Genomic DNA, 27,408 nt, shown 5'->3' with positions numbered 1-27,408 from the left:
GGATGGAGAGGGTGGAGGGCGCCATGTTGGGAGTGGCGGAAGTAAGACAGAGTTGAGCTAGACAGAGAGGGCGTGATTATGGGCGTGGTTTGTACGGCTTTGCCCCACCTTAAGGCGGGGCCTGGAGCGGAGCGGCCCAATGGGAGCGCAGGGGGCGGTGCGTGGCGGAGGTAACAGGTTGGGGCGGCGGCGGAGGTGTGCGGGGTGGTGCGGAACGGTGAGTGCGGGGCTGGGGGGGACGGGGGGTCCTGACCTCACGACGGGGCCCAGAGAGGCCGGGGCATAGGGGTCAGGGTCTGCGGGTCTTGTCCTGCTCTGTGGCACAGCATATAAGGTCTGGGGCTGTAGGGGCTGCTGCCCTTAGAGTGTGTCCTGCCCTGCATTGGAGCCTATAGGGTATGGGGCTATAGGGGTCGGGGTCTGTGCAGCCTCTTCTGGCCCGTGGCAGAACCCACGGGGGCCGGAGTCATAGGGGCTGTTGTCCTTGGAACGTGTCCTGCCCTATGATGGGGTGTTATAGGTTCTGAGTCCAGAGTTACTGGGGTCCGTGCAGCATGTCCTGCCCCATGACAGAACCCAATGGGGCTGGGGGCTGTGAGTCCCGTCCTGCTCCATGGTAGAGAATATAGGGCTTGGTTCATAGGGCTGCGGTCCTTGGAGCTTGTCCTGCCCCATGGCGGAGCCCATAGGGCTGCGTCTGCTGGTGTTGTCCTTTCTGGGTGTGCTGTGCCCTGTGGCACTGCCTATAGGGCTGGGCTGCAGGGCTGCCCTTCCTGGGCCATGCCCTTCCCCACGGCAGAGCTTATAGGGATGGAGCCCTGCAGCAGGTCACGCTGGGGCTGCATAGGGGTTGCTTGACACTACGGTCTCCATAGGGTTCCCTTACAGATCCCATAGTGGCTGACTCTGCTGGGAGATGCTGTGCTCCACAGAACTCCCCAAAAGTCCTTGTTCTGGAGTGCGATGTGCTCCACAGCACATCCTGTAGGATGCCCCCCAGTAAAGGTTCTGCTCTGCTTTGGGTCTTCCTCCTCCATCTGTAGGATCCCTCGGGGACCCCCTGTCCCCTATAGCCCCCTCCCTGCCCCTGTAGGTACTCTGCCCCTTTCATAGGAGATCTGCATTTCCTTATAGACTCTCTGGGTCCCCATGAACCTCTCTACAGGCAGTGCCGTCCCCCTCCCACAGAGCCCCACTGTGATGTTCCCACAGGCACTGCTCTGTAGGGCTCCAGAGCCCCACAGATCCCATTCCTGTCCCTTTCAGGGCTGCTCTGCTTGTAAATTCCATGCGGCCTTTGTGGCTCCGTCCTTATCTCTGCTGATAAGAGCCATGTCCCAGCCCTGCTCCTCCCACCCCAAGCACTTCTGGGACTGTGGGTCCGTTCCCTCCAGACCTTGTTAGGACTGAGATAACTGTTTTGGAGCTGCCCAAGGCTGAGCCCCATCCTGCCTCATCCCACAGTTGTTCCAGGACCTCGCGGCGTCACTGGGGCCGACCTTTCCTGGCTGCGGGCAGCGTAACGCGGCACCTCCTGCATCTTTAATGCTGCCCTACTTCGCCCGGCACTCAGCTTCGGTGGGAGAGAAATGCCAAACGTGTGCATGGTGGGGTGCAATAGCCCACCCCGATCCGCCCCAGTGCTGCTGGTGCCCATGGAGCCCTAAATGCTGCTTGGCGCTGCCTCCATCCCTGCAGTGTGGGGCAGGGCTGCCCAGCTCAGCTGTCCCCGGGGTGACCCGTCCCTGTGCTCCGTGCCCGCTGTTCCAACCCTTTGTTCGGAGCGTGTGGATTGCTCTGGGCTGGGTTTGCTCCCCACCACCCTGACCAGTCAGGCTGGTTTGGAGCGCGGCTTCCAGCTTGGATCCCATAGATGAGGATCCCATAGATAACGATTCCATAGATAGCGGGGCTTCCAGCTTGGATCCCATAGATAAGGATCCTGATCCCTTAGACATGATCCCATTTAAAGTGCTGCTTCCAGGCCCGATCCCATAGATAACAATCCCACAGAAAGCACAGCTTCCAACTTGGATCCCATAGATAAGGGATCAATGCCATAGACAGTGTGATTTCCAGCTTAGATCCCGTAGATAATGATCCTACAGACAGCACGTTTTCCAGCCCTGCTCCTGTAGGCAGCAATCCCATTCAGAACGTGGCTTCCAGCCCTGACTCCATAGATGTCTATCCCATAGTACCTCCTTTTCTGGCAGTGATCCCATAGAGCGTGTGCCTTTCAGTCCCAACCCCATAGACATAGATCTGACCTCTAGGGTTGGCCATTGGGTTGGCTGTTGGGGTGGCTGTTGGGTTTGGCCACTTCTGTGGACCACGGCGTTGACCACTGGGATTGGCCATTGGGGTTGGCCGCACATGTGGACTGTTGGGGTTTGTCGTGGGGCACTGGGTTGTGACCCACTGGCAGCCATTCATTCCAGGACGGCTTTCCTCAACAACTGTTGGGTTTTAGGGCTGCGTGCCCGCCGCAGTGGGGCAGGGAGTGGGACGGGGCCATCGGTGCCCAGTTGATGATTAACCTGAGGTGACGTCCCTGGGGTGTGGGGCGGACGCGGCCCCGTGACGCGCTCCTGGTTTCGGGTTTCGGATCCTTGCGCAGCCCTGGTGTCGGTCTGGTTGCAGGCAGAGCGCTGCCAGCACGCAGAACCGTGCAGACTTTGTACCTATTGAGCAATCGGTGCTGCAGGTGGAGCAGAGCCTGTGGTGCAGAGAGCCTGAAGCGCAGGAAACGGCAGAAAAAGCGAGATTTTTGTGCTCGGATCCCGCTGTCCCCGTTCCCGTGCCTCGGGCTGGGACGTGCGGTGCCGATGGCTTTTCCCTCCCCTCCCGGCGCTGCCCGCCCGTTGCACAACAGCTCTGTGGGCTGCGGTGCCCACAAAGGGCCCTTTGTGCTCCGTATCTGCATGAGCAGAGTTGGCCGCCTGCCACACGTGGCCGCAGGGACCCAACGGGCAGAGCTAGGTGCCGTCGGGCTCTGTGGGCAAAGTGCCCCCAGGGGCAACAAACGGGGTCCCCCTTTTCGTCACCCTCATTTGCACTGCGATCCCCTCCTGGGGGCTGTGTGCTGCTGTGGGATCAGCGCTGCGTTCCCGTGTTGGAATGCAGTCTGTTCCCCTTTATCTGAGTGCTGGAGCCCAGCCAGGATGGGGCATTCCCGGGGATTAGTGCTCACCTGCTCCTGGCTCAAGCTGTGGGGCTGGACCCACTGCGTAGCCATGGAGGAAAAGAATCCATCCTTACTGCTGCACCCATAGGGTGGCAGTGGGGTGGCCATGGGGATAGCATGACTGTGGGGAACCCATAGGATGGCCACAGGGAAATGGTGCCGTGGTTGACCATAGGGACACAGTGTTCATGGGAAAACCATGACTGTGGGGTGGCCATAACTTGACCATAGGGTGACCGCAGGGTGACCATGAGGACATTTGGGATCTGGTGCCGATCTCGTTCCTGTGATGCCATATGGGGACAACAAGCTCATGGCAGTGGCCCACGTCCCCATGGCTGCCCTGCTGGGTGCCAGGTGCTGCCACCTCCACCGTCTGCTCAGCGCTGGTTCCCTGCTGCGGCTGAGCTTGGCACCGACCCTCTGCCATGTGTTGGGTTCAGCAAAACCTCAGCGCTGGCACCGTGGGGTCCCTGTGGCCATTTGTCCTCTGCAGTGTGCCCGGAGCTGAGGCTTTGGGGTGGGCACAGGGATGGATGTGGGGGCTGCACTGGGGTGACATCGGGACCGAAAGCTGGAAACGTGAGATTTTGGTGCCGTTCTCCCTTTCTCCCTACGTGCGGGACGTGGTGACCCCGGCTCTGTGCCACCATCCCATGGCTGCGTGCTGAGCGTGCGGTGCCCGCAGTGCCGCTCGCAGTGCAGTTATTTTGGGCAGTGCACGGAGCTGCTGGCCCCGGAGGCAGCGGTGGAAGAGCACAGCGCTGTGGGGCCGGGGCTGCCCGGGGCTCTGCTGTCTCTCTGCATCAGTCCTGCCGGAGCTCCCGGCGCTGTGGTGTCCGCGGTTTGGCGGTGACGGAGGTCGAGCGGAGGACGTTGGTGAGTGCCGGGTGTCAGCACTGCACTGGGCTGTGGGGTCGGTCCAGTCCTGTGGGATCGGAGCTGCGTGGGGCTGAGGTGCTGTGTGGGGCTGGCGGCCCACCGGTGCTTTCTGTGAGTGTTTCACTGTTGACTTGATCTGAGGAAAAGGCTCCGTCTGTGCTGTAATCGCAGTGGGATCGGGGGCTTTGCTGTGCGTGGGAGCAGTGCCACCGGGTCCACAGCAGATGGGGTCGCATCCCCGCATCTGCACTGCGGGGCCATGTCTGTCTAATGGGGCAGCATCAACCCCATGGGTCTACATCTGCCTTGTGGGACCGTGTGCGCTCTGTGATGCAGTCTCCCTGCTGTGGGTCTGTGTACACCCTATGGGGCCATGCTTGTCCCTGTGAGGCTGCATTCCCACTATGGGGCCACATCTGTCCTATGGGGCCGTGTCAGCCATATGGAGCCGCATCCCCCCATCACTGGGGAGTGCAGACTGTGGGTCCCACTGTGACTCTGCCCTCTCCCTAGAACAGCAGCACCGCACCCGGCATGGAGCGCACGGCGGAGAAGCAGAGCCCGGTGGATTACGGTGTCCAGATCCGCTTCATCAATGACCTCCAGGAGCCCAAGAAGGCCCCGAAGGCGCGCGCCAAGCCGGGCTCCTACGGGGTGGCCGTGCGCGTGCAGGGCATCGCGGGGCAGCCCTTCGTCGTCCTCAACAGCGGTGATAAGGGCGGAGATTCCTTCGGGGTGCAGATCAAAAGCGACGGCTCCTACCCTGCAGGGACCACCAGCCCTCGGCCCCCGGATCCGCCCCCTGAGCCGGACCTCCCTGAGAACCCCTATGTGCGCCCACAGCCTTCCCACAGCATGTCGGATGAAGAGAATGGTGCTGCCCCGGTGCCCACCCGGCACAAACCCCGTAGCAAGATGGGGGCCGAGCTGCGCCGGACGCAGTCCCATAGCAATCTGCTGGCTGCTGCCAATGAGCCCATGGCCACCGGCTCCAGGAGCAGCAGCACGCTGAGCATTGCCCACCCCACACACCGCAAAGGCTCCGGGATTGGGGTCGCGCCCTCCTCAGACTCGGAGAGCCCAGGGTCACGGCACGCAGGTGGTGACATCGACACCGAGCCGCTCTCCTCGGTGAATTCGCTCATCAGTAAATTTGATGGCAAAGTGCCGCAGCGTGGCCGTGCGGCGCGGCGATCCCGTGTGGCCCCGGAGGAGAGGAAGCGCTCGCAGAGCCTGGATGCCCGCAGCTCCGTTCCAGATGGCCGCGCTGTGGGCGCCCCGTCCCCGTTGCCCACCGGGGCAGGCAGAGGTGGAACGGTGAATCGTGGCACTGAGGAGCGGCTGCAGAGCAAAGCCCAGACAGAGCTGCAGGTACAGGAGGTGTTGGGCAGCGGTGGCGGCGCTCGGTGTCCCATGGCCGTGGGGTGGGAGTGGAACTCCAGTGTGGGATTGGTGCCCAGTGCTGAGATCTCCATTCCGCTGGCAGCTGAAGTCAACGCCGGATCTGCTGCGGGACCAGCAGGAGGTGGCCCAGCCCAGCAGCAGTGAGGACCCCAAAGAGCTCATCTATGGGATCCTGAAGGAGGGGTGAGTGTCTCCAGACCTGGGTGTGGCTGTGCCACGTTGCAGGGCGGCTGGGAATGGCGATGCTGCATGGTTGGGTGTCAGTGGGTTGGGAACACAGCAGTTGGTGCCACATGGTTGAGTGCCGAGGATTTGGGGAATGACCGCAGTGAAGTGCTTGGGGTGCCCCCTCCTTCCTTGTGCCCATCCTGCTCCATCCCACACCCAACACGTTCCCTCTGCCATGGTGTCCCCAGGAGCAGGGACAGCGGCACAATGCTGAAGAGGAAGGCTGCACTGGTGCTGGAGAAGCTGCAGGAGGCGGCGGTGAGTGGGTTAAGGGCAGGGTTGAGGTTCTGGGGTGCAGGGGGTGGCATTGAGCCAGCGGTGTCCCCAGGCACCCACCAAGGGGAAGGCGTGCTCCCAGCCCCAGCACCACACGTTGGCCCAGAGGGTGGAGGAGCTGCAGGAAAGGTTGGACGAGGAGAGCAAGGTGAGGCCGCTGGGTGGAGGTGGGTGTCCCTTGGGTAAGGCTGCCATTGTCACCGCCATCCCCCCCATGCAGCTCCGCCAGAAGCTGGAGCTGACCAAGGAACGCAGCACCACGCGGGCGCTGGAGGAGGCACAGGAGGAGAGTGCACAGCTGCGGGCAGAGCTGGAGAAGAGAATGCAGGAGCTGCAGAGGAGCACCAAGGAGTAAGGGCTGCATGGGGTCGTGTTCCTGCAGCGCTGTGCTGGGTGGTGGGCCCCCCGCACTGTCCTCATCCAGTGGTGTGGAGCTCATCATCCCTTGAGCTGTGGATGTGGTCTGGATTTCCCTCTCCATCGGGGGGTCTGAGGACTCTGCTGTGCCTTGCGGGGTCTCAGGGCTGCTGTGCCCACAGGCTCAGGGAGGCGAAGGCAGCACAGACGCGAGCAGAGGAGCAGCTGAAAGCAGTGCGCACAGATATGGGCACGGCGGTGGACGCAGACGCTCTGTACAAGGTATGGCCACGTGCACCGCTCCACAACCATCCTTCACTGTGCCACCAACCACAGCGACCTCTGTGTTCCAGGAGCTGGACGAGGCCCGTGAGGAGCTGGAAGAGGCCCTGAGCTCCCGGCAGCGGTTGGAGGAGCATCTGCGGCAGCGGGAACGGGAGCTGACGGCGCTGAAAGGGGCTCTGAAGGAAGAGGTAGCCAACCACGACCGCGAGCTGGAGCGCGTGCGGCTGCAGTGCCACAGCGACATGGAGCAGCTCCGGCGCAGCGTGGAGGACATCTCACAGGTGAGGGCTCTGTGTTTGGGACCCGAGGCTCTGTGTCCTGCCCCATCTCTCTGTGCTCCATCCTTGGAGGAGCCTAGAGCAATCGGTGTTGCCCGGTGCTGAGGGGCCCCCTGCGTCCTTGGGTCACTTCCTGGGGGGCTGCTTTGTGTGGCGTTAAACCAGACAGAGCCTCAACGTTCCCAGAGCATTCCCTGGGCACAGTCTGAGCATCCTCAGGGCAGAGAATGCCTAGGCAGAGCCTGAGCATCCTTGAGAGCATCCCTGGAGAACCCTGGCAGAACATCCCCGGGCAGGGTCTGAGCATCTCCAGAGCATCCGTGGAGCATCACTGGGCAGTGCACCACTGCGCAGGGGCTCAGCATCCCCCAAGGACACCCACTCCAAATGTTCCCCCTGTTCCCCAGAACCGGGCCGACCTGGAGTCAGAGAAGCAGAAAATCGGTGTGGTGGTGCGAAACCTCCAGCGTGAACTGGAGGAGAGTGCCGAGGAGACGGGGCACTGGAGAGAGATGTTCCAGCGGAACAAGGACGAGCTGCGTGCTGCCAAGCAGGAGTGCGTCCCGGCAAATCAGGGCGTGCACTTGGGGCTGAGTGGGTTGCCAGACCCCTCCATCCCATACTCCCATTACCAGACTGCTGCAGGTGAAGATGGAACGGGAGGAGTTCGAGGAGGAGCTGCGGGAGCTGCGGGAGCGCTTCACGGCCACGCGGGAGGAGGTGGAGAGGGCGCGGAGCAGCGCAGTTGACCCCGGAGAGGTGGAAGCGCTGCGCACGGTGCGTAGCCAAGGGGGGATCTGGGTACCGTGTGTGCTCTGTCGGGGTCTCTGAGCCCATCCCATACCCAGGAGCTGCGCCGGGTGCGGGAGGCACAGCGGGAGCTGGCGGAGGAGAAGAAGCAGCAGGAGGAGGTGGTGAGGCAGCGGGAAAAGGAGCTGCAGGCACTGCGCAGCACTGTGCGGGATGAGGCCCAGAGCCACAGCGGAGCCATGGAACAGTGCCACCGTGACATGGAACGGCTGCGGGAGGAGAGGGACGAGGCTGTCAGGGTGAGGGGGGGATGGGGACGGTGATGGCATTGGAGTGAAGAGGATGGAGACTGAATGAGACTGGGGTGCAATGGGGAAGGGCTCAGTGCTGCCCAGCCGTGAGCCGAGGAGCAATCTCACCACGCTGCTGCAATGGGGCCCCAGTTTCACACCACATCTCCTGGGCTGGACTGGTGGTCGTGGGGCCAGGTGGCCCATCCTGTTGTGTGGCTGCGTTGCAGGCGAAAGTTTCCCTGGAGGGTGAGAGGGAGGCAGCGGAGGTGGCACTACGGGAGCTGCAGGAGCAGCACGAGGAGCTGCAGAGGAAGGTGCAGGGCATGGAGACGCAGCTGAAGGACTATGAGCGCATGGGAGAAAACTGGGAGGGCTCCCAGGCACGGCTCCGTGAGAAGGTCACCAAATTAGAGGTACTGTGGCTGTGGGTCCAGGAAGGACATGGGGTTTGGGGAGATGAGGTCATATTGGGAATGCGAGGACTTGGAGGAATGGAGGTGGCACAGAGGGACAGTGGAAGCACTGGGGGTACTGGGAGGTGTGGGGAATGTTGGGGAACTTTGGGACATCTGGGGGATGTTTGGGGACATGAGATCACAGCAGAAGCAGATGGCACCAGGGGGACACTGGGGATAGTGGGAATCATGGGGAGAGTGCTGTTCCCTGGTGCCATCCTCTCTCCCTCCCAGGCAGAGCGCAGACGCGCAGAAGAGTCGTTGGGTGAAGCTACAGACCGTGAGCAGGAGCTGCTGCGGGCGCAGCGGGCGCTGGAGATGCGTCTGGATGAGGCGCAGAGGGGGATGGCACGGCTGGCACAGGAGCAGCAGGAGCTGAGCGCGTCCCTCCAGGACGAGCAGAGGCAGAAGGAGCAGCTGAAGCGTGCCAAGAGCGAGCTGGAGGAGCAGAAGCGGCTGCTGGACCGCAGCACTGAGAAACTGAACAGAGAGGTGGGGAGCGTCTGCGCCTCAGTGCTCCGTCACCCCTCCATGGGGTGTGGGTACAGGGCAGTGGTCCTCACGGATCTCTTCCATCCCACAACCCACAGCCCCATCCCACTGGGAGGTCTCAGAGGGTGGTGGTCCTCTTGGATCTCCTCCAAGTGAAGTGTCCCATGTCTCGCTGGTCTCTGAGGTGCCCTGGCCAGGGTAGGGCAGGGTGCAGCACTGCAGGACTCTGCCCCACTCTTTAGATGTGCTCATCCCATTGGTCTGATCCTTCCCCGTTATGCTGGGATGTCCCTGTTTGTGCTCACACTCCCTAAATCCACGCTGTCCCCATCGGTCTGCATCCAGGGTCACACTGTCCTTTGCTTTGGTGCACTTGCAGTGTCCCAATGCCTCCCAGCTCCCATCCCGTGGGCTCCTGCCAGTGCCATGAGCAGCAATGTCCCCCCAGCCTCATGCGTCTTTTCCCACCTGTGGTCCCATTGCTCTCCCACAGCTGGAGCAGATGACAGAGGAGTCCAACCGCTCACTGGCTGCACTCAAGGCTCAGCTGGAGGAATGCAAGGAGAAATCCCGCAAGGAGATCACTGATTCCCAAAAACAAGCCAAGGACTGCGGTGCCGAGATGGAGAAGATGCAGTTCAGCGTGGGACGGCTGCAGGACGAGGTACAGCAGGGACTGGTGGCCACAGCCTAACTGTGGCCCAGGTGGCCGTGAGGCTGCTGTCCCCACACCGCATCTCACCTCTGTCCCCAGGTCACCCGGCTGAAGCAGGCGCTGCAGGACAGCCAGGCGGAGCGGGACGGCGCTCTGCTGGAGCGGGATGTGATGCTGCAGCGCCTGCGTGGCCTCGAGGAGGAGGTGGATGCCAAGAGGCGCTCCCAGGACGATCGCTCACGGCAGCTCAAGGCGCTGGAGGTGGGTTGGGGCACCTGGAAAATGGGCTGTTGGCACACAGAGAGTGAGGCTGTGGCACCTGCAATCTGGGGTCACAGGTAACCAAAAATCCAGGGGTGGTGGTGCCCAAAGAGTGGGTTGTTGGATCCAAAATCCTGGGGTTGGGGTAACTAAAAACCAAAGGGGTCATAGTTTCCCAAACACTGGGTTGGGGCACCCAAAATCCGGGGTCTGATTGCCTGAAAATGGGGGTTATGCACCCAAAATATTGGGTCAAAGTGTCTAAAATGAAGGTTGGGGCACCTGAAAAATCAATGGTGCCCAAAACTTGGGGTCACAGCACCCCAAAACCAGCCCCTGGCACACAAAAGCCAATTTTTGGCACCCCAAAACCAATGGATCTGTAGTGCCCAAAAAGCATCCAAAAAGGCACCCAAACCCACACCTCCACCTGCTCCCTGCAGTGCTGAGCACTGACAGTGAGGGGCAGAGCGTGCTCAGCCATCCTGCAGCTGCACGGGGCTGCGGTGCCGCAGGACTGCACCCGTATTTCCAGCCCTGTGCAATGAAACCCCACAAATAGTGGTGAAGAGCCCTTCTCCCACCACCCCGCTGCCGTCCCGATGCTGTGGGGCTGGCACTGACCTTCCGTGTGCCCGCAGGAGAAGTCCAAGCGCCTGGAGGAGGAGCTGGAGGAGGAGCGAAGCACGGCCGAGCTGCTGACCGAGCGCGTCAACCGCAGCCGTGACCAGGTGGGGCAGCCAGCGGAAATCCCGTGAGCGTGATGCAAAAACAATGCCCCAAATTATGGGGGGAGGTTGGTGTTTGTGCAGGAAGTTGGAGCTGTCAGCTCCCAATTAACCCAACTGCTCATTAGCTTCAAAGCCGGAGCTGACGCAGGAGCTGTGGCACGGGTGGCGCTGGCGTTGCCGATGGGTTGCGCGAGCTGCGGCCCCATTGCTTGCAGCTCCGTGGGGTACACAGGGGCAATCTAGCCCCCTGGGGCTGGGCTTTGGGGTCGGTTATCCCATTTTTCATCCCCAAAAGAAGCACATCTCAGCAGAGCTTGATGAGTGATGACAGTGACCAAGGCCGTGGCCAAACCTCTCAACACCGCGGTATTGGCTTGGCCAATGGATGGCCCCATCACCTGTAGGGGCTCTCCGGGCCCCAGGGGCACCTTGTGGGGCTAGGGGTTGGGGAGCGGGGTGGGTGATTTGGGTGGGTTTCCTATTTCTCATCCCCAAACCGGGCACATCCCAGCGGAGCTTTGCTCCACGTGTCCTCAATTTGTCCAAATTGAGCAATGCAGTGTGTAGGTGGCAGTGAAACTGGAGCTTGGCTCTGACAGAGTCACCGTGTGATTTTTTCGGGGCTGTTGACTTATCATTTAGACAATGCTGCACAAAATCCCATTCCCACGACTTCAAAATAGCACCCAAAGCAGTACGGTTGGCTCTGACTGAGCCCTGGGGCACTGGGTTTGATCCATTGGTGCACCAAATCCATTTTGGCCTCAAGCTCGGCTGCACCACGGTGCCCAAAGGTCCCCACTCCCAGTCCAACCAGTTCAACCCTCCAGTGGAGAATTGCAGCCTGCACACCCAGGGGCGGGAGGCGTGGCAGCTGCTTGTTAGGAATAGAAGGAGGACAGCTAATTGGGGAGGGAGCCAGCAGCTGCTCGTTGGGATGTGTGACCAGTGGGAAAGGGTTGGGACCGGCGCTGCTGTGACCGAGGCTGTGGCCAACATCCCCATCCCCAGATTGACCAGCTGCGTGCTGAGCTGCTGCAGGAGCGCTCGAGCCGCCAGGACCTGGAGTGTGACAAGGTCTCACTGGAGCGCCAGGTGGGCACTGGGGACCGCATCCCTCATCCTTCCATGCCCCGAGTGATGGGAATGCAGTGGTGATGGGCACTGAGCTCCACGCTGTGCCATTACGCTGCGCCCTGGGCACCTCCCCGTGCCCACGTCCCTCTGCGTTGGATGATAATTGCCGCTGTATAACCATCCTCATTGCGGCCACTCCTTGGGAGAGGCTTCTGGGCTGGGATCTCCACCAGCACCGTGCCATCCTCCCCAGAGGCTGGTGTTGACTCGGTGGCTGAGGCTGGGCTTCAGCTGACCCGGTGGCCAAGGCTCGCATTGACCTGGTGCTTCCGGTGGCCTCCATGTCCCCTTCTCCCCAGAACAAGGAGCTGAAGAGCCGCCTGGCCAGCTCCGAGGGCATGCAGAAGGTGGGCGGCTCCATCTCACAGCTGGAGGCGCGCCTGGAGGAGCTGCAGGACCGGCTGCAGGCCGAGGAGAGGTAGTGGCCTCGTTGTCCCCACCACCACCGTGGGCCAGCCGTACCATCAGGTCCTCACTGCACCCCACACCTCCCGGCAGGGAGAAGAGCGTCCTCCACTCCTCCAACCGCAAGCTGGAGCGCAAGGTGAAGGAGCTGACCATCCAGATCGACGACGAGAGGCAGCACGTCAATGACCAGAAGGACCAGGTGGGCGGTGGGCACGCGGCCACCTCTGGCCGTGGGTTGGTGGCCCTGGTGTCGCAGCACCGCGTGGTGGTGGCCCCACACCCAGGGGTTTGTGGCGATCAATGGCCACGTCCCCACAGCTGAGCCTGCGTGTGAAGGCGCTGAAGCGGCAGGTGGACGAAGCCGAGGAGGAGATCGAGCGGCTGGAGGCTGCCCGCAAGAAGGCGCAGCGTGAGCTGGAGGAGCAGCAGGAGCTCAACGAGCAGCTGCAGGGCCGCATCAAGGCGCTGGAGAAGGAGGCCTGGTAGGAAGAGAGGCTGCCCCCCAGCCTCGCCGTGCTCCATTGCCCCATGGATGGGCCCCATGCCCTGGCCGTGCCCCACAGCCCCACTGAGGCTTGGCCCCCAGCTCCATCCCTCCGTGCTCCACACTCAGCCCCCTCCTCCTTCCCCAGGCGCAGAGCTGCCCGCACGGCCGCCGACTCCTCGCTGCAGGACGATGCGCTGAGTTCCGATGAGGACCTGGATGGCGCCTATGGGCCCTCCTCCATCGCCTCACTGCTCAACGAGGCCAACCTGCAGACCAGCTCCTGCTGAGCCCCACAGAGCCCCCAGGGCTGCGGGAACTGCTCAGAGACCTCCGGCCCCCTGGGGTCGGCTGTCGGCCCTCTTCTCCTGCGTGGCTTTTTGCCCCTGGGGGACCCAGGGTTGGTGGCTGTGAGGATGGAGCCTGTGGTCCCCAGGGAATGCCACCGCCCCTCAGCTCCAATTTATTTTTATATGCAATCATCTCCCTCGTTCCTCACCGCTCTTTTCCCTCTCAAAGTGCTGTTTTCAATAAAATGGACCATGCCAACACCAGCAGAGCCCATGGCGGCGGTGCAGGACTGGGGTGCAGGGTGGGGGCATGCGGCTCCCTCCTGCCAGGCTGGGTCCTGCTCCAAGATGCATCCTCATTATCACTAACTAACGAGAATGGGAGCTGTGCCAGGTGCTAATTAGCACCATTGTGTTGATTGGCAGTGGTTACCACAGTTCCCCTCCATGGCCTCCAGCGGGCCGCACTGCCTCTGTCCCAGTGCTGCCTCTGTCCCCGCTGCCTCAGTTTCCCCACCTGAACTCAGTGTGGTGGCAGTGGGGCCGGGGGGACCCCATCCTGTCCCTGTGCCACATTTTGGACCCCGCACCCAACCCAGCACCCACTGCAGCACAACCAGGCTGGCTCTTCCCAGCAGCGCGGCGCTGCACCGTGCAGTGGAGCCGTTTGGCTCCTGGCATTGTTCCTTACACCACGGGAGGCTCCGGGTGGGACCCCGCGGCCCCACTGCTGGATGGGGCCCAGTGAGCTGACGGCACTGCCAAGTGGCAATGGGTGCCTGCACACCAGGGTCATCGGTGGGGATGAGTGGGGCACAACCTGCCCTGGCACGGCTCGGCACAGGACGCTGCAGCTTGGCTCTGCTTTGGCACCAGTTCGGCACAGCTTTGTACCCAGCGCCCCCAGCGCAGCCCAACGGCCCCGTGGGTGTGGCCAACGAGGAGGGGGCGTGGTCAGAAGGAGGGGGCGTGGTTTGAACGCAGATTTAGCGTAGATTGGGTCGTGGCTTGGAAGAGGTGTGGCAAGTGAGGGGGCGTGGTCAGGATGAAGGGGCGTGGCCTCATCACGGATACGGAGTGCTTTGGGGAAGGGGCGTGATTCGGTGTGGGCGTGGCCTCTGCGCAGAGGAGGCGTGGTCAGGAGGGGGTGTGGCCGTATATAGGGGCGGTGTGCGGCGCGGGGCCGCAGTCGGGACCATGAACGGGGCCATGAACGGGATGCGGGGCTGGTGCGCAGTGCTGGACGTGCGGCCCCACGGAGAGAGCCCGGTGAGCGGGGACCTTCCCGGGGCATCCCCTCAGTCCTCCCCTTGACTTTGGGTCTCCCCACGGCACTGGGGAGTGGTGGTGGGGTCAGGGGGTAGTGGGACGCAGTAGGGCGGTGGGGTGGGATAAGGCAGTAGGATGGGGAGGTGGGATGGGATTGAATTTTGGGATGATGTTTCAGGATGGATGAGGCTTTGGGATGTCCAGGTTTGTCCCCATGGCTGTGGGGCAGTGGAACCTGGCCTGGGTGGGCTGGGAGCTGCTCTGCGTCTCTTCCCTCTATCCCCTTTCCTTCATTCCTACTTCCATGGTTCTCTTTCCCATATTCCCATTCCTGTATCCCTGTGTCCCTAAAGTGCCCCTAAAGAGGCTGAGTGGATGGGGACAGAGGAGCAGCTCCTGAGCTGCACAATTCCACTGGGACCCCATTGGATCTATGGGGTCCTGGGGACCCCCAGCCCTCCCCATTGGTCATTGGTGCTGAATTCTTTAAGCTCGTGGCCGTGTGCTCCCGTCGAGAGGCCCCGTTCCCGGCTCGTGTTTTGGGATTACTCACTGCTTACAGAACCACCCGTGTTTTCCCTCCCCTATCGCTCACTTTTCCTCATTGCAGGCAGTTGCGGAAGGGCTCCGGGTGGGGCTGGCAGTGACCCAACACCGCAGCTCCATCCCAGCACGGGGTGAAGCTCTGGTGTGGGGCCGATGGACGCCGCTCACCCCACGGCTTTCTGTCAGTTTTTGGGGCACTGCGGCGTCCCCGTGCCCGGCCCCACTGGGTGAGTCAGCCCCAATTCCCGCAGCCTCCTCCCGGCCTTATAAGGAGCGGCGGCGGCGGCGTTGGGCTCTTTTGGTTAATGGGTTATTAGGGTGATAAGTGCCTGTGTCACGCCGGGCATCTCTGGAGCTCGTTGCTAATTAGTGCCGGTGATGGCCCCTAGGTCAGGTCTGGCCTGTTCCTGCTGAGCCTTGGGATGGGACTCACGGTATTCATCGGCCCCGTGGGGTTGTGTTGAATTTGGGGATGAGAAAAGTGCCAAAAGGTTAAAAATGGTCTTCTGGAGAGTTGGCCTCATCAGGATCACTTGACTTCATCTATAGGGAAATTGCTTCTTGCATGGAACGACCTCGTGTAGGGGGTCTCCTCTTTTGTGGTGTTTGGTCCCAAACAAGAGGTGTGGATTTATGGAGAGCTTTGGGTCCCGGTGGATCTGCGTGGCCAGCATCAGACAACCGCGGTGCGAAGGGGGGAGCGGGCGCCGTATGGGGTTTGGGTTCTGTCCAAGCATGAGTTGAGCACGAGGTGCCCCATTACCACTCTTCCTCCTGCGGGAAATGCCCAAATCTGCTGCCCTCCTGTTCTGGGGTTCTGTGCTGGAGCCAGCATGGGGCATCCCTGCAGCACTGTGCTTCCTACTGGAGCCCAAGCCAAGGTGATGGTAACCCCCACTGCCACAGGGATTGATCACAAACCGAGGCACCATAGGGACGGCAGTGAGCGCGGAGCCCCAGGATCCTGGTGTGGGAGCACGGCAGAGCTCAGGGACCAGAGCTCAGCAGCACCTCCAGTGTGCATTGTGACATCCAACATCCCCTTACAGAGGAGTTTGTGCTTCGCAGCCCCTCAGGGGCGTCCCCAGAAGCCGCCGCGGTGCCGCACACTGCAGTGCAGTAGGGAAGGAGCAGTGCAGGCAGAGATTGGCTGCTCTGGAGCGCTTACAATGCTGCAGAGAAGGTTCCTCCCAGAGCAGCCCTACAACTCCCAGCCAATACTCCATCTGTGGCACACAGCACTGGGACTGCAGGGCCTGCCCGTGGCTCCTCGCTGCGACCCATCTGCGTCACCCCCATGCTGGATCCATCTGGAATTGGGTTCTATCGTGACAGAAGCACCCTCATGCTGACGGCTGCGTCGCTCTGAAGGCAGTGATGGAAATCGGCGTTGTGCTCCTTGCTTATCGCGGCGCATCTTCCCCGGGAGCGGGATTCCCTCGGAGCGTTGGCAGCACCGCACCCTCGCGTGGGCTTATGGGGCCAGGGACGGCGTGGGATCCTCCGGTTGTAAACAACACTGCCAGTGGGGCCACGTGGGGCGGCTACCGGAATCGCTTCGCTCGGATAGTTCTGTGATTCCGTGATCTCTGAGGTCACTTCCAACCAACCGCTCTGACCCCACTGCTCTTTAGTCTGTAGGATCCCTTCTGACCCAGCCGTTCTATGATTTCATGATTCTGTGAGCTATGGGGTCCTTCCAACCCAACCGTGCTGTGACCCCTTAACTCCGTGATTCCTGTTTGCTTCCTATGTCCATGGAGAGATGCGGGACGTTCTGCATGCAGGTGCTGCTGTGAGCCGCTTCCCTGCCCTATAAAACCATGGGCACTCCTCTGACCTCACCAAATGAATGCTGTGGGTGCTGTGGCTGCTGTGTGAGCTGCGCATCCAACTTGGCATTTTTTCCAACCGCTTCGACCTTCTTGTCTCTTCCATAGGAAAACCTTCCCTGGAGAAGGGGTTGTGGGGTTAAGCAGTCAGTGCTTTGTGCAGGGTAGAACGAAGGGGTCCCTGCAGGAGGAACCTCCTCTCCCAGCAGCCCAGGCAAAGCGAGAGCAGCGTACACACAATATTTTGGAAACAAACCCACGGCTTGTCGAGACTTGGGCGGTGCAGAGCGCTTGGAAGCGGAGCGGCACAATCCTTTGGCGCTGCTCCGAGGGTGACGTGGCCAGGCGTGGTGTGGGCCAGGCACCGATGGGGCTGGGTGTGGGGTGCTGAGCAGCCCCAGAGCACTGCGATCTGCTGTGGGGTTGCCGGGAGCATGAGTGGCCCTGGAGTTGGTGAGGTCAGTGTGGGATGGGTTTTGGGGGCCAAAATGGGGCAGTTTGGGTGTTGTGCGCCGCTTTACGGTGTTCTGTGTCCTCTGTGCCGAATGCCACCGGAGTGCCCACATTGGGAGGCTGTGCTGCTGGGGAGGGTTTGGGCAAGCAGCAGAGCTGCTGATGGCCACGGTCCCTCCCCTCAGCTCCAAGGGGTCGATCTGGCTCTGGCTGTGTGGAGAGGGTAGGGGAGGAGGAGGACCTGAGCTGCTTTGCCACTCTCTGGAAGGGTCCCTGGCATGGTGGCCGCGTTATGAGTCCAGTGGCTCCTCTTTTGCACTTCCTCCTCCTTGGCTCCTCCAAGCTCCAATAGCTGGGTGGGTGTCACTGCTGTGCGATAACTCACTCGGTTGGAGCTGGGTGTTGTTCTGAGGGCTGCAGCTTCCCAACCACTCCGGGTGGCTGTGACCCGAATCCCACCCTCTTGTTCCAGGAGAGTGTGAAGGTGCTGAGGCTGACGCTGCCGAATGAGCTCCCGGGCGAGCGGCGCGAGCAGGCGAAGCAAAAGGTGAACTCCCATCAGCTCAGGGACACCGCGAGGGGTTGGCGTCCGTGTGACCCAGTGCAGGAGTGCGAGTGGGCGCTCCGAATGGGGCTGTGGGGAGGCGACTGGCCCTCAGGGGATCACAGATCTGTGCTCTGGATTGGAAGGGGCCCTTAAAGGCCATCTGGTCCCCCCCTCTGTGATGAGCAGGGACAACGTCCCCTTGACCCAAACCATTTATTTGGACATAATTCTGAAGGTGATCTGTAAGGCTCCTTCCAGCCCAACCATCCCACGGTGCAGTGGCTGATCATGATTAAAGTTGTAGAATCATGGAATAGTTTCAGTTGGAAGAGACCTTTAAAGGCCATCTGGTCCAACCCCCTGCAATGAACCCACACCCACAGCTTCGTCAGTGCTCACAGCCCATTAGCCTGACCTTGGGTGTCTCCAGGCACGGCACCGCTGCCCACATATCCCTGCAGAACCTGTGCCAGTGCCTCACCGCCCTTCTCGTAAAAACCTTCTTCCTTCTACTCTGCCTAAGTCTCCCTCTTTTAGTAGGAAACCGCTTCCCCTCGTCCTGTCACACACACACACTGCTGAAGAGTCCATCCCTGTCTCTCTTACAGCCTTTTAGATCCTGAACACTGCCCTCAGCTCTCCCAGAACCTTCCCCTCTCTGGGCTGCACAGCCCAGCTCTCAGCCTGTGCTACAGGGAAGGTGTTCCATCCTATAGATCGTTCCATCCTCATTCCAGCTCTGTGTGCTGGAATTGCAGCTCCCAATGCATTCAGCACTTCAGAGTCAGCTCCTTGGCTGTGCTGCTTTGCTGCAGCTCACAGTACTGATTTGCCTAGTGCCAGGCGAGCTGTTCCAGCCAGGCTGGTCCCAGAGCTCTGCTCTTTGTGTCTCACAGCCGGTGGGAAAAGCCTTCGCCATGGTGGCCAACAGATCGAGCAATGGCCACGCGCTGGCATCCGAGCGCATCAAGTCCAACGACGGCGATGAGGAGATCATCAAGGTGAGTTCCCAGTTCTCGGGGCTTGTTCAGCAGTAAGAAAACTGGGGAAAAAAAGGTGGTACTGGAGGCTGAGGGGCACCCATTGTTTTCCGAATGCGATGGGGAAAGAGAGTGTTGGAAGAGGAAGGGCAGTTGTCGGCTTCCAACAAAGTGGGGAAAGAGAACGGCGAAGTGGGAGCGTGCAGAGTGCACCGGAGGGGTTGGGGTCGGCACGGACGGTTCTGTCTTTCAGGTCTATCTGAAGGCGAGGGCCGAGGGCAGTGCAAACCATGAGGAGCACGTCAGCCAGCTGAAGAGCGAAGTTCGGCACATCCAGGAGGTATCCCAGACCCCCAGGGGCTCGGGCTGCGTTGCTGCACCGTGCTGTGCCAAGCTGTGCCGCACCGCGCTGGCAAACTGGCTTAACCCTCCAGTTTGTTGACTTGCCCGTACAGGGCAGTCGTCTAATCAAGTGCCATAAATTAATTCAGCCTGACTAATTGCTCTGCTATATGGACTGAATTTGAAGAGAATTGCACGATGACTTTCCCCCAAGGCTGTCCCCTGCGTGCCTGGGTGCGGCGGTGCCTCTCGTTAAAAGGCAGTTTCTTTGGAATGTCTCATCTCCCAAAGTAAACTGGTTGATGAGCTCTGGGCCCATTAACCCTTCCTCTGCTCCTGCTGGGACATGGCTGCTGGGGAGGCAAAGAGCTTGCAAGACATGGAAGTGGTTGCGTGGTGGTTCTGGGCCACATGATTTAGCTAAAAACTGGGGAAAAGAATTGGGAAAAAAATTGAAGGGGAAAAAAAATGAAACAAAAAAGGAGAGGGTTAAATTTGGGTTTGCTCTCACATGAATTTCTGTGCTGAATTTCTCTGCTGGCCCCAGGACATCTGTAATCCTGTACATGAAGAGACAAGAATTAGCTCAAGCCGTGAGCCACGATGGTGGCTGCGGGGTTGGGGGGGATGGAGCGGAGAGGATGGGCTGCTTTCTGCCCCACTGCGTCATCCCCAGCCCCGAAACCAGACATACAACCGAGTGGTGTGTGACTGGGAATGGAGCTCAGCACCTCTGGCCCCAAAACCAAGCAGCGCCTTATGGGCGCAGGGCTGAAGCTGCGCTGCTGTGCCATCGGAATGCTTTTCTTGGTGAAGGGCTGGGGCGAAGCTGCGCAGCACTGTCCTGCTCACTTTCTCTGACTAATTTGGGGAGCTGCACATCAAGACTGTGCATGTCGGAGTCCTGCAGGGAGGAACAAGGGTCTTCCCAGCACTTCAAAGGTGTGATCGATGAGTAACACAGGAAAAATCCTCCCCATTGTTGCTATCTTTTGGGTTTCTTCTGCCCATGAGTGTGAGAAAGCCGCTGGGCAAGGACGGCGCCCTCACAGCAGAGCTCCCGTAGCACGCAGTGTAGGGACGCGAGGGATCGCGGGTCGGTGCTGGGCGTCCTCGCGGCCCCCGCGCCCTTGTTTGGTTTCTTTGGGGTTGAAGAACTCTGTGGTGTGGTTGAGCTAAATCGACTTGCCTTTGCCAGGCTAGAAGTTTTTTGAAGAAGCTGCGGGAAGACTTAAGTAGTAAACTTGAGAGCAGACAAGGAGATAAAGAGCACGCACAGGTAACGGGAGCGCGTCTTGGGCGTTGATTGACACGCGCTTAGTGACACAAACAAAAAGATGTTGTCTTTGGGTCCAGAAAGTAACAAAAGGGGCCTTACAGATTACGGTGCTTGTGGCACCCGCTTGGCAACACCCATAGAATCATAGAGCATCCCAAGTTGGACGGGACCCATAAGGACCACTGAGTCCAACTGTTAGAAATCCAAGTTGAAAGGGACCCATAAGGATCACTGAGTCCGACTCATAGAAACCCCAAGCTGGACAGGAGCCGTAAGGATCATCAAGTCCAGCCCGTGGCTCCACGAAGAACCACCCCAAAATCAGACCCTGTGTCTGAGAAGACACCTACAGGTAACATGAGAAACCGGCACGAGTGGGTGAGGAGTCAGGACGTGGGACGCATTGGCACCGTGCGCGCTCTGCATGCTCCTCTGCCAGAATCGGGGCCGGGATTGCTGTGGGGCTGTTGGGGGTGCGTCGCTGTGACGATGATGTGACAGGGCTGGTGCTGCTTGTCCCATGCAGGTGGTGCTGGAGGAGCAGAACGGGAGCTGGCTGCATCCCGAGAGGCTCTGCGCTGAGCCCTGGGAGGAGCAGGTAGGTAGAACAGAGGGGACATCAGCTTTGTGTGTAGGAGCACTGGCTTTAGTTTTCTGTCCTCAGGAACAGGTCAGGCCCTTCTGCCTTTTCTCTAGCAAGCTCTTGCAGTATGGTTTTATCAGTGTCAGGACTGAGTATGGCCCAGAGCAACAAAAGTCATAGAACCATCGGGATTGGAAGGAATTGCTTCCACCATCCCTGCAGCCTCCATGGGGCTCCCCCCAGCAGTTCCCTGTCTGCCTGGAACCGGGCTCGGTGCTCCAGCTGTGCCCTCCCCAGGGCAGAGAGAAGAGAGGAGTACCACCCTGCCCTGCTGGCCCTGCTCTGCACAGTGCATGCCAGGGAACAACTGGCTTTCCTGGCCACCAGGGCACACTGCCGGCTTGTGATCAACTGCTGGCCAGCTGTTGGTCAAACAGGACAACTGGCCATGAGGACACACTGCTGTGACCCGGGGTCGACTGTTAACTCTCCACTGGCCAACTGTTAGCCAACCAGGACACCATTGGTCTTCTTGGACACCAGCATGGCATGCTTCTGGCTCATGGTCAGCAGTTGGCCAACCATAGGTCAACCGTTTGTCAGTTGTTGATCAACCAGGACTCCCAGATCCTTCTCTGCAGTGCCCCTTTCCAGCAGCCCCCAGCCTGCACTGATGCTGTGATTTTCCTCCCTGGGTGCAGAATCCTCTTGGTGATCCCCATCAGGTTCCATTTCACCTGGCTCTCTCAGGGGCAGGGCGCGTTGCCTCGAGGGCTGGAGGCTGGAGCCGGGTGTGGGAGAGGAGGGTGGGAGCTGAGGGGGCTCCTTGGGCACCTCCTTGATGCTGAGTCTCCCCTGTTAATGTCCCAGCAGGATGAGGATTGTTCAGGAGATGACGTAGAGAAGATGCGGCAGACAGCGAGGAGGCTGTTCACGAGGCTGCAGGAGGCTGAGAAGTGCCATCAGTTGGAGAAGAAGGACCTCGAGGTGAGTGCATCGGGCATTTCCCCATTCAGAATGGGATTCTGAGTTGGTTTGGTTTCATTTTGGAAGCCACAGGCAGCTCTCCCATCAGCCAGCATTGTTCCATCCACGTAGTGCTGTGCCCTGGCTCCTGCCCTCCAGAGTTCAGTGCCACTGCAGCTTCTGTCCCCTTCCCTGGGACGGGTCAGGACACAGAGGCTGTGCCACTGTCACCAAATGGCTGCTGTCACCTCCACATGACAGCTGCCCTCTGCCAAGTTCTGCTGGCACAGCTGCCATGCTGTGTGGCCCCTCAGGTTGTGTTCCTGTGACATCCCAGCTCCCATCCTGTCCCACAGACCAAACTGGTCCCAGGAGCTCAGGGTCTGCCCTGAAGTTGGTTGAACGGCTCTGGGGGCATGGCCTGGAGCAGCAACCACATCCTCCAGCACAGGGACATCAGTGGTGACACATGTCCTGTCCTCTGTGCAGGAAGCCACGTGTCATAGTGCCACGCAAGGATCTTTTGGGCATTTTTGGTTGGATGTGATGTCGAGGGCTCTCAGCCTGGACAGAAGCATTGGGGATGGGTTTGGGGATCTCCAACAAGGCAAGTTCTCCACTTGCCTTGGAGCCCAATTCCTGCGCTGTGCACAGGGCACATTTGTCCCTCCGCCACTCTGAGCACTGGTGCTGGCTCTCAGGGTTGGTTCGGAGCAGGATGATGGCCCCGCGCCGCACGTGGCTCAGAACAAACATGTTCCTCATGTTGGAGGTGTGTTTCTTGCAAAAGCATTTAGGCGCTCGCTCCTTTGAAGTGCTTTGAAGCTGAGGAGCTTGGCAAAGAACCTCTCTCAGAAGCATGCCAGGCTGCTTGCCTTCAGCAAAACCCTCCTGCCGAGACTCCAGAGCACAGCAGGGCTCGGAGGCTGTGCTGGGTGGGCGCTGAGGGCTCTCTGTCCCTTTGCCCCTTTGCAGAGGACGGTGTCACGGTACCGGGAGGAGGCAGAGCAGACGAGCTGTGCTCTGCGGAGAGCAGAGAGGAGCGTGGTGGAGAAGGAGCTGCAGGTGGACGAACTGCAGAGGCTGCTGGCAGGGATGGAGAAGGTACCAGTGCTGCGGTCCTGTGTTCTGCCCTGTGCACAGCTTGGCTTCCCTGCTGGTTTATCCTAAAAGCCCTCATGAGCCAGCTGCTGGGAACGGCTCCATCCGACTGGTCCTGCTTTAGGCTTGCATTCCCCAGGTCTAGAAGATCTGGTTGGTCTGCGCAAAGCCTTCCTGCTGGGTATCCTAGAGATGAGCACACAGTCTAGACAGCTGCCCGGTTCTTCTCGTGGGGGCATTAACACAGCCTGCAGCCTGGGTTGTTAATTACCCAGCTGTGGGCTGCTCATAGTAGCATTAAATTTATAAATCTAACAGTGCAGCACAGCATGAAGCAACGTAAGATTGTGTTCGTGAGCCCGAAAGTGGAGCCGAAGAGCATAGAATTGTAGAATGCATGGGTTGGAAGGGACCCTATGGACCGCAGAGCCACGGGAGCACAGAATCACTGGGTCGGAGGGGTCCCTAAAAACCAGCTCCCGTCCCATTGCCACCTGCCTGCGTACAAAGCCGATCTCCCTCTTACTTATGGGCTCCCTTTAAGCACTGAGCTGCTTTGTGCCTCCCTGCATCCCAGGGTGAAGGAGCGGGACGTCTGCCGTCGGTCGCTCCGCGGTGCCTCTGTCTGTCTGTCTGTCCGTCCCTCTGTCCCGTGTGTAAGCGCAGGCTTGGCGCAAACAACCCGCGGGCGCCGCGGCAGCCTGCGCCGCATCTGCTCAGCTCGGGAGGCAGCCAGCATTTGTTGCGACTTGTTTCCCCCGCGCGTAACTCTGCCCCTCGCCCGCTGCAGGAGCACAGGACTTTGCTGCTGAAGATGAAAGACAGCGAAGCAGAGCTGGCACGGCTGAGAAGCGTGGAAGGTGACAAGCTCGCCGAACAGGACCGGTGAGGCTCAGCCTCTGCCAACGCCGCAGCAAGCCCACGCCGCCGGGTCGGGGTGTCAGCGCGCCGGGGCATGACTGCACATTCCTGCGCAGGGCGTGCTCGTCTCCGGCTTGCAAAACAGCTCCCGGGAGCTGACTCATCCCCGAATACCTCCCGCAGCGCGGCCCGGCGCTGCCGGGGACCTCTAGCGGCTGCCGTCCTGCCCTGGGTGCTCGGCTGGCTTCGCCCAGGCGGTATCCGTGTGCCGCGGGGGTTAATTGGCAGCGAGTCGTTACTGGCAGGCCTCGTTTGCGGGCTGACTCTTCCTGATGTTCCTGTGTCCCCGCGGTCTGCCGTCGGGAGGCTTTGTGGCTCCTGTTTGGATTGGGTTTGTCTCTGTGTCTGCTCACCTCGTCGGGTCAAAGTATTTCAGACCTGCATGGCTGTGGGGGGGATGGAAGTGGGGTGAAGCGTGGTTGTGCCCTCCTGGAAAGGGGTCTGACGGCGGCTGGATTCTCCCATTGTGTTTTCCCAGGTCGGCCAAGCTGGAGAAGGAGGTGGCGATGCTGCGGGAGAAGATCCATCACCTGGACGACATGCTGAAGAGCCAGCAGCGCAAGGTCCGCCAAATGATCGAGCAGGTGAGCGGATGGGCGCAGCGTGGCTGCATGGGGCTGAGCGAGGGGACGGCCCAGAGCCCTGTGTCACCGCCTGGAGCAGTGACAAACCCTGCACGGTGGTGGCAGTGGCGCCCCGGGAAGGTAATAAGAGGGCTCTGGAAGAGAAGAGGCTCAAACGGTGCAAACAGAAGCTCCTCACCCAGGGCTGAATTCACAGACTTAATTTGAGGCTTTTCTAATTGTTTTCTATGCAGATTGTGGAGTTAATGCTGTGGGTGTGAGGCTGGCTGAGCCGCCCTCCTTCCTCCGTGCTGCTTAACCCATGCACACATGAAAAGGGTTTTCTTTTTTAAGCCACCATGAACATTCTCTTGCAGCTCCAGAACTCCAAAACGGTGATTCAGGCCAAAGACGCTGTGATCCAGGAGCTGAAGGAGAAAGTTGCCTACCTGGAGGCTGAGGTGCGTCCCAGCAGGGTCGTTCTGGGGTCTGCTTTGGGGTCGGCGCACTGCTGGGTGCAGAGAGCTCTGGGAAGGGCAGCAGCAGCACAGCCGTCCCCTGGCGGTGCCACTTGGTGGTGTCACCTCGGTGTCACCAAGTGCTGTGGTGTGGCGGCTCCCAGCGAAGCCAGGGATGCTGTGAGCTCCGGTGGGATGTGAAATAACTTCATCTCGTGCATTTCTCTGGCAGCAGCGCCCAGCTTGCTCACAGAGCTGCACGTATGTCAGAAATCAGAACTGCATTCCAGCCCCTGGGATCGTAGCAAGCGTCAAACTTCTCTCCTTTTTTGGAGAAATGCTGAGCTTGCATCAGCACTTCAGGCATTTTTTTCCCTCCGTGGTGATCTGTTTTGCTAATCTTTGTTGGGGCAGTGTTTGAGCGAAAAGGCAGAGAACAACTGAGGACTCCCACATTCCAGGTCCTCCCTGGTTCCTTCGGGCAGCGGTTCCTGTCTAGGGCTGGATTTCCTCCTCCCTGATGCTGGAGCAGCCCCACATTTCCCAGCACAGATCTGTGCCAGCTGCTCTTTGCTCACTGTGGTTCCCATCTCTTGTAGAACCTGGAGATGCACGACCGCATTGAGCACCTGATTGAGAAGCAGGTCAGCCGGGGCGGCCACAGCTCCAGAGCACGTTCCAAGTCAGAGTACGTCAGCAGGTAGGTCTGGGGCTGAGCCCACAGCTCCACATCTCATTTTGGGGCTCTGGGAGGTGGTGCTGGGCGTGGGGCTGCTCCCTCTACCCTCGTGAAGGTGCGGTGTTGTTCTGCTCCTCTTTAGGGTGATGCAGTAAAGCAAAGGTTCCCCATAGGGGTGGTTTATGGGAAACGTTCACAGAGCAGTGCTGGGATCACCAATCCCACAGCTTTTCTAGAATCATAGAATGACTTGGGATGAAAAGGACATAAAAGGTCATCTCATTCCAACCCTCTGCCACAGTAAGGGTTGCCATCCACCAGACCAGGCTGCCCAGGATCCCATCCGACCTGTTGAGTGCTTCCAAGGATGGAGCATTCACAACCTTCCTCCCAGTTCCACCCACCTGAACAAACCCTTTTTCTCTTGCAGCAAAAGACTGATGGGCCCCAAACCGCTGCCTCTCATCCGAGTGGTGGAAACATGAGTTTCGAGGGTTGGAGCGAGATGAAGACTCTCCCCTTGTTCTCCTTGACCAGACTTCCCTGCTTGACTGTTCTCTGGCCTCTGTGCTCCGTCTGCCCTGGAGCTGCTGGCGGAGGGCTGCGTTCCGGAGGACAGACGCAGCCAGGGCGGTGCTGGCAGAGGAAGGAGGGCTGCGAGGTGCCCACGCTGCTGTCCCTTGGGGTCCCACGGATGCCAGCCTGGAGCTGGTGGGGACATTGAGGACGAGGTGCTCCCGGGTTGCAGGGCTGGGCTCGCTTCCCTGCTCGGCCTTGGGTCCACCGAGGCTGCTATGTGAGCAGCTTCTGAAGGGTCTCATCAAAGCGAAGCCGCCTCTTCAGACTGTAGCTTGCCAACATGGACTCGGGGTTTAAATTATTAAAAAATAATAAAAATTCACTTACAAACCAGGAAATCCTCTTGAAACTGGACTCCTTCCTACAATGAAGCCCAATGAGTTGGGAGCCTCCATCTCTGATCTCCAGCACATCTGCTGCTCCGAACCTGGCGAGGCTCCTGCGGCCAGAATCGGTGGATCGACAGAATCGACGCAGGCGGTAGATCAGCACAGTCAGCACAGTCTAGAGACTCGATGCCGGATCAACGCAGCCGATGCGGTGGGCGGATCGACGCAGTCGGCGGAGACTCAATCAACACAACTGGCGCAATTGGCACAGCAACACAACCAGTGGATCGGCACAGACCTCCTCCCAGTCCCTCTCTCGAGCATACAGAAATCGTGCCCGGTGTTCCTCTCGTGTTTAAACCCAGAGGCGGTTTGGTTTGTACCTATATTTATTTCAATAAATTATTGGTGTCTTCCAAGGATGTGGCGACAGGCATGATTGCTGCTGTCCAGCTCCAGGGGAGCGTTTGAGGACTGCCTGTCCCACGTTTGAACTGGAAAATACCAACCTGCTTCCTCCGGCCGCTCCATCGGTGCGTCGTGACGCAGTGCCCGCATTTTGGGTCAGCCCGGAGGAGCTGCTGTGCTGAGCGGGGCGGTGAGGCAGAGTGCTGTATGTACACCTCGCATCTGTCAATACAGAAATTCTCCTGTGTTAATCTGTCCGCCTGTGCTCTGTTAATGGGTGGTGCCAGCGGCGCAGACACGGCGGGGTGCGGCACGAGTTCGTGGTTTTCGTGGGATCATGGAGTGGTTTGGAGTGGAAGGGACCTCTAAAGGCCGTCTGCGCCCACCCCCTTCAGTCCGACCTCTTCTGTGGTTCTGAGAATGATCGTTAAGGACCCTTCCAACCCAACCGTGCTGTGGTGCAGTGGCTGATCATTAAGGTTGTAGAACCACAGAATCGTTTGCGTTGGAAGAGACTTTCAAAGGCCATCTGGTCCAACCCCCCTGCGATGAACGGGGACACCCGCAGCTCCGTGAGGAGCTGAGAGCCCCACGCAGCCTGGAGGAACGGCCGCGCAGCTCCAGGATCGGCGCCGCTGCCCGCAGGACCTGTGCCAGCGCCTCCCCACCCTTCTCATGGAAACACCCTTCCTTCTACCCTGCTTAAATCTCCCCCTTTTA

At 60.0% G+C, this 27,408-nt stretch overlaps 2 protein-coding genes across 4 annotated transcripts; both read left to right on the top strand.

Moving 5' to 3' along the window:
- The first annotated feature begins 124 nt into the window (after positions 1-124).
- CGN (cingulin) lies at positions 125-13,114 on the top strand. Of its 3 annotated transcripts, none has more exons than XM_042887969.1 (21): positions 125-217; positions 4,583-5,440; positions 5,556-5,656; positions 5,890-5,959; positions 6,030-6,125; positions 6,198-6,328; positions 6,517-6,616; positions 6,688-6,900; positions 7,305-7,453; positions 7,533-7,674; positions 7,746-7,946; positions 8,168-8,353; positions 8,630-8,887; positions 9,381-9,551; positions 9,642-9,803; positions 10,445-10,534; positions 11,546-11,629; positions 11,971-12,089; positions 12,170-12,278; positions 12,398-12,561; positions 12,712-13,114. In XM_042887969.1, exons 1-21 carry the CDS (start codon positions 140-142, stop codon positions 12,851-12,853), a joined length of 3,624 nt encoding a protein of 1,207 aa, XP_042743903.1. In that variant the 5' UTR covers positions 125-139; the 3' UTR covers positions 12,854-13,114. The 3 variants fall into 3 exon arrangements, with proteins under 3 accessions (XP_042743903.1, XP_042743905.1, XP_042743904.1); XM_042887971.1 differs by having other exon boundaries at positions 161-217; positions 4,588-5,440; XM_042887970.1 differs by lacking the exon at positions 125-217 and adding an exon at positions 311-4,066.
- A 936-nt stretch (positions 13,115-14,050) lies between these two features.
- Positions 14,051-26,935, top strand: TUFT1 (tuftelin 1). Its single transcript, XM_042887961.1, has 13 exons — positions 14,051-14,122; positions 17,426-17,500; positions 18,397-18,501; positions 18,734-18,820; positions 20,021-20,101; positions 20,628-20,699; positions 21,558-21,671; positions 22,626-22,754; positions 23,542-23,636; positions 24,151-24,256; positions 24,613-24,696; positions 25,293-25,393; positions 25,803-26,935. The coding sequence occupies exons 1-13, from the start codon at positions 14,051-14,053 to the stop codon at positions 25,855-25,857; spliced, it is 1,176 nt and encodes a 391-aa protein (XP_042743895.1). The 3' UTR covers positions 25,858-26,935.
- The last annotated feature ends 473 nt before the right edge of the window (positions 26,936-27,408 follow it).

This window comes from Lagopus leucura, unplaced genomic scaffold, assembly GCF_019238085.1.
Source record: "Lagopus leucura isolate 7727_CA_CO unplaced genomic scaffold, USGS_WTPT01 Super-Scaffold_100127, whole genome shotgun sequence".
NCBI lineage: Eukaryota > Metazoa > Chordata > Aves > Galliformes > Phasianidae > Lagopus > Lagopus leucura.
The sequence above is the reverse complement of the archived record's forward strand: the minus strand, read 5'-3'. Positions and strand labels throughout refer to the sequence as shown.

What these genes read in the sequence shown, in the direction of transcription:
- CGN (XM_042887969.1), top strand. Translation starts at nt 140, where the DNA reads ATGGGAGCGCAGGGGGCGGTGCGTGGCGGAGGTAACAGGTTGGGGCGG. An exon ending in GGTTGGACGAGGAGAGCAAG is followed by an intron (nt 6,126 to 6,197) that starts GTGAGGCCGCTG and finishes CCCCCCATGCAG; the next exon opens with CTCCGCCAGAAGCTGGAGCT. An exon ending in AGGTGGAAGCGCTGCGCACG is followed by an intron (nt 7,675 to 7,745) that starts GTGCGTAGCCAA and finishes TCCCATACCCAG; the next exon opens with GAGCTGCGCCGGGTGCGGGA.
- TUFT1 (XM_042887961.1), top strand. Translation starts at nt 14,051, where the DNA reads ATGAACGGGGCCATGAACGGGATGCGGGGCTGGTGCGCAGTGCTGGAC. An exon ending in CTGAGCCCTGGGAGGAGCAG is followed by an intron (nt 20,700 to 21,557) that starts GTAGGTAGAACA and finishes ATGTCCCAGCAG; the next exon opens with GATGAGGATTGTTCAGGAGA. An exon ending in AAGCTCGCCGAACAGGACCG is followed by an intron (nt 23,637 to 24,150) that starts GTGAGGCTCAGC and finishes GTGTTTTCCCAG; the next exon opens with GTCGGCCAAGCTGGAGAAGG.